The following is a 5322-nucleotide window of genomic DNA, read 5'->3' on the forward strand; positions in this document are numbered from 1 at the left end:
TTTTGAGTGTATTTTCTACTGGTTACTACGTTATTTGCAATTTTATTATTTCGTCAAAATATTGTTTTTAATCTGGTGCTTTGTTACAAATACTAATAATATCGCGTCAAGTATAGTCGATTCTCTTGGTCAATTGTGGTCAGATACAATTGTTAATAATGATAATAATATTAGACACGTCAACGATACTCAAAAAGATGAAAACATATCAAGTAGAATAAAACCTTTGCTTATGTTTAGTGAACAGTACTGAAATAGTACTCACAATTGAAATAATAATATTTTTTTTTATTGTGAAAATTGATTATATTTTCTTTAATGCAAATTAAAAGTTATTTTTATTTAATTGGTAAGTTTCAAAACGAGTACATAAATGGTACAACCATTAATAATGAAAACTGCATCCTTAGAAATAATATAGTAGTTATAATTATTTGATTGTGTTTTACGAATATTAGTCGTGTTACTACAAGGCATAGAAATTTGATCTGAGCAGAGAATTTTTCCTATTTCCTATTCTCTACTACAGCTGAAATTTAAACTAACATGTAGTTTCTCAATAACAACAAAATAAATCATAGTCACAACAAGCATAATTGAATGTATTGAATATTTATTTTATAAAATACTTTAAATCAGTCATTTTCTTGTTTCTTATTTTATTTTACTTATATTCAAAAGTATAATTTTAGTTAACTATATTACAATTAGAATGGCTGAATAACTGTATTAACTAAATATGTAGTCATAGTAAAATATATATTTGATCTAGAATATTATAAACAAAGGTTTTTGAAATTTTACTAAATTTATAATTACTTGAATAATTTTTATACATAATTTAATCAAAAAAATATTAAACGTATGCTAAGTAATTCAAAATCAGTACCGAGAAGTTTCATTTCAAATTTTGGCAATTATCGTAAAAAAGTGCTTACATAATGACGAATAAATTCTACAAAAAATATCGGTAGATCTTATATCATTAAGTTGTTGTAATTCAAAATGATAATATTTCCGATTAATTCATGTGTATTTTTCATTTATAATTCTTCTACGCATACACAATTTATTTTTATAAAAGGAATATACATATTAATGGCAAAATTTTATATTATAATAGAATTAATTAATGAATTCTATTTACATCAATAGATGTTTGATTTATGCTATTAAATATGGACTTCGAAAATGTTATCCAACCTTTGCTTGTTGATGTGTTAAGTGTAAGTGAAAATTTTACTTAAAACCATAATCGCTAAACTACAAAATTTATTTTTTCCTAGAATGAAAAATATTAAGAAATATTTTACTACTATAATTTTTCATTTTTTATTGATGTACAAAATAAGGAAGTTTAATTCAGTTCAATAATATTTTTTCATTATGTTATGATTGAAATAAGCATTATAAAAAAATAATACATAAAGAAATATAACTTAGATCATTTTAATCAATAATATTATCGGTTTTTTTAATATTTAAATATATTTATAAGGTTATATATTACATTATTTGGGAACCTATTAGAAATTCAATGAAAGACCATAATGAATGTTATTGTGAACATTTCGAAAAGAATAGTAATGTTATTTTATTAAATGAAAAATTGAATTTGATTCAAATGGAAGTAAGCGCTCAAAATGTTTGTTTGGCTAAAATATTAGGTTTGTAATGATGTCATTAATTCACTGAAATAAGATACTAAAACTTTATTTATAATTAGTGTAGAAAATTTTTTTCTGTTTTTGACAAAAATTACGAGTTAACTTTTCTTGAGGCTAATATTTTAAATTTAAAAAAATTGATTTTTGTTTGACACTGTTAAAATTTTTAAAAATTATTTTCTTACCTAAAAAATTAATGAAAAAGATACTCCGCTTATAAAACTAATAAAAATATTTGTTACTGTTTGATATTATTCAAAAATTTAAAACTGAGCATAAACATATATTATAATTATTAATTAATAATATAATAACATAATATAATATTAATTACAATATTTATAAAAATATTTTTTGATATTAATGAAATTCAGTTATAATTGATACTATCAATTTTAATTATCAAAACCTTTATGATTTTGTAACATCTAAAAAAATATAATATATAAAATTAATTTAATTATTCTAATATTAGACTTTTATTCAGTATAGATTCTTATCCCAGTTTATTCTAATTAAGAAAAAAATATTGGTCTTTTTGATGATAATGGTTGCCTGGTCAAAAATTATTTTTAATTTGTGTAAAGTAGCAAATTTTATTTTTAATTTCAAATCTTTATTACTCTAATTTTTTTTTTTATGGTACAAATTAAATATATCTTTTTTTATTTGAATATTTTTTCTAAAAATGCTATTTAATATACTCCCAGGAAACGTTTTATAAAATAATTGTTACATTTTTATTCCATTTATACAAACCACAAATTTTGATAATTTCACTCTTATCAATTTATTATCTCAAGTACTACATAATATATTCCTTTAATATTTTGCATCTTAGTATATTACTCTAATAATTTTATTTACGAAATAAAAATATTTAAAAAAAAAATGTTAGTTATCATCATAATCCACTGACTTTTTCAAATACATTCTAAAAATAATTTTTTACGAAAAAATATATATAGTTTGGCTAATTGAAATTATAATTTTTTAGTTTTTAATGAATTTTATACGATTCTGTAATTATTTTTGGAAAGCTAAATTATTAAATTTAGCAATTTTATAAGAAATCAAAAACATTCAAAATTTCTTCTAATATAACTCAATATTTTTTAATTTTAATGAATAAAATTTTTTGATAAAGTTGACTCTTAGTTGTTTATTTCACATATCAGGAAAACCCTTTCATTATACCAAATATACATATGTCAAAAATCAATTTTTATGACTATTCAATTTTTGGATATATGTCATATATCTACACCTAAATTATTAAAGTCTTCATTCACTTAGAATATAGTTAATTTAATTTATTTTATTTTACAGATTTTGTAGAAAACAGAACTAATAACATACCACCACCACCGCCACCACCACCACCACCTCTGCCACCACCACCAAACCCTCCTCCGTCACTTCCTTCACCATTGACATCGGCTCATCATTATAATACTAAAGATTTGGAATGTCCATTACCGTGCCCAAAAAGAAAATGGAATAATAGAAATATTCCAGGAATTGTTATTACGCCAGATTTAATCCGATCTGTTATATTAAAACCGATCGAACGTAATCATTACTTAAATTAGTAGAGAATAATGTTTTCTAAGTATTTTCATTTTTTTAGTTTATAATACTCAAATATAATTTTTCTCGGTATATTATAAAGTTAGATAATATATTAACCATTTTTAATTATAAACTAAATCTTAAGAAAATTAATTTCCATTGTGAATTTGCTTTGTAAAGACCCATACGTTGGTATTAGATATCTAAATTAATAATAAAAACGTTTAAAAAGTTATATTTTTAGAGATGAAATTATTAATTAAAAAACAAAAGAACAAATTAACAACAAAATGTTATTTATGGTACTTGTAAAATAGGATATAAAGAATTATGTGGTTAGTGAAAAAAACTAATAAAATAAAATAGCATTTGAACAATTAATGTAACCTAAGGGACTTATCTTTTAAATTGTGTGAGGTTAGTAAGTATAATCGGTGAAGGGTCCGGGTAAGAGCTGGAAGAATGAACAAATGAACTTCTTTTTAACCATGGAAGTTGAGAATAAATTAGTCACTCATGAAAAACCATCAGGGGACCAAGTGCAAAAAAGAACTTGCGTGTAGTGTAAAATACAGAAAAAACCGGTAGACAGGTATTCGCTTGCTCTGCAAGCAGATAGATAGATTGCGTACAGCCATTTTGCGAGTCAGGGAGAGAATAATCTAAAGGCACCCTCATCCACTTTTATACTCACCCCCCACCTGTTCATTTGGAAACGAAAGTCTGTAATTTGGTTAAAAAAAACATTGCTTTTTTAACTCCATAAATTTGCCATCCTTGACAGCAACTCGGTAGGAAATTTATGTTTGTTAACGTAATTTAACTCTACGTATTTTTTAAATGAGATCAGTTTTTCCGAAATTGCTTTCATAAAATTATGATAGTTAGCTAGAAATTACTTAATAGTTGTACACTATTATAAAATACAAAGTATTAAATATTCAAAATAATATTATATTGATGAACAAAATACACGATAAGTAGAATACTTTGGAAAGAAACTTAAATAAAAAGCCTATAATAAAAGCTTAATTTTAATTATATTCAAGTTAATGATTTTTTTTGTACTTTTATTATCGCTTCTATTGTTTTTTCTATGTTTGAATATTTTTAAGACTAATATGAAAAATAAGTCATCTAAAAGTTTCAATTTTTTGATCGACAGTCATAATAATTACAGCACTTATAACATTTTTTCTGAAGTTATTTTAACATTAAGTCAATTAAAAAATTCTAATTTGAAGAAAATACATAATTTTTAAGTACAACGTATTATACGTGCCTAGAATAGTTTTAAAATAATTTAAAACTTATATCTTAAGAAGTATGTTATATTAATAAAGAACATCAGTAAAGATGTCTTATAAGTAAAGAACAACATAGTATTATGCATCTTGTATGTTTTTTTGTAAATTATAAAATAAAAATCAATATTAAATATTAATTTAAAAATAACTATATTTTGTATATCAAATCTTTTTATATAAAAGATATTGATATCCATATTCAGATCTCAGAGAAAAATAAAAGGCGTTTGAGGTATATTTATGATCCCAATAAACAAGTTATTTAGCCGTATTGGTCATATATTTTAAAGAACATTAAATATTTTCAAACATTGAATGTTTGAAAATATTGTAGGAAAGTGCTTATTTATTAGAAAATTTTCAAATTCGTAACTATACTATCTGAATCAAAATATCCAAAATCAAACAATAATATCTATAAAAAAATATAAATAATTTAAATATTTTGTTAATTTACTTAAGTATAAAAAAATACTGATTCAATACTTTGATTCTGGTTTTATGGAAATAATTTTTTTTTTATATTCTGTTGTAATTTCCTACCATGGCGACGATTAAAAAATGAACATTTATTTTAAATCCTAAAAAATATACAGAAATTGTAAGAATATAAAAATGGATTCTACTAAAATAGAATTGATTAAAGAAGCTTTGAGCAATGCGCTGTATGATCAATCCAGACCATGGGAACGTATCTTCAGCTGGGCTGAAACTCGTACTGGTATTCCTAGATTTAAAATATTAATTTTTGGAATAATCTTAGTTGCCTTATACAT

General features: G+C 22.6%; 1 protein-coding gene across 1 annotated transcript; it reads left to right on the forward strand.

Annotated features, from left to right (window-relative positions):
- The first annotated feature begins 1172 nt into the window (after positions 1 to 1172).
- Positions 1173 to 3413, forward strand: LOC126898409 (WASH complex subunit 1-like). Its single transcript, XM_050672408.1, has 3 exons — positions 1173 to 1226; positions 1499 to 1667; positions 2997 to 3413. The coding sequence occupies exons 1-3, from the start codon at positions 1179 to 1181 to the stop codon at positions 3257 to 3259; spliced, it is 480 nt and encodes a 159-aa protein (XP_050528365.1). The 5' UTR covers positions 1173 to 1178; the 3' UTR covers positions 3260 to 3413.
- The last annotated feature ends 1909 nt before the right edge of the window (positions 3414 to 5322 follow it).

The sequence above is a fragment of the Daktulosphaira vitifoliae genome, unplaced genomic scaffold, assembly GCF_025091365.1.
Source record: "Daktulosphaira vitifoliae isolate Bord-2020 unplaced genomic scaffold, ASM2509136v1 Scaffold_2, whole genome shotgun sequence".
NCBI lineage: Eukaryota > Metazoa > Arthropoda > Insecta > Hemiptera > Phylloxeridae > Daktulosphaira > Daktulosphaira vitifoliae.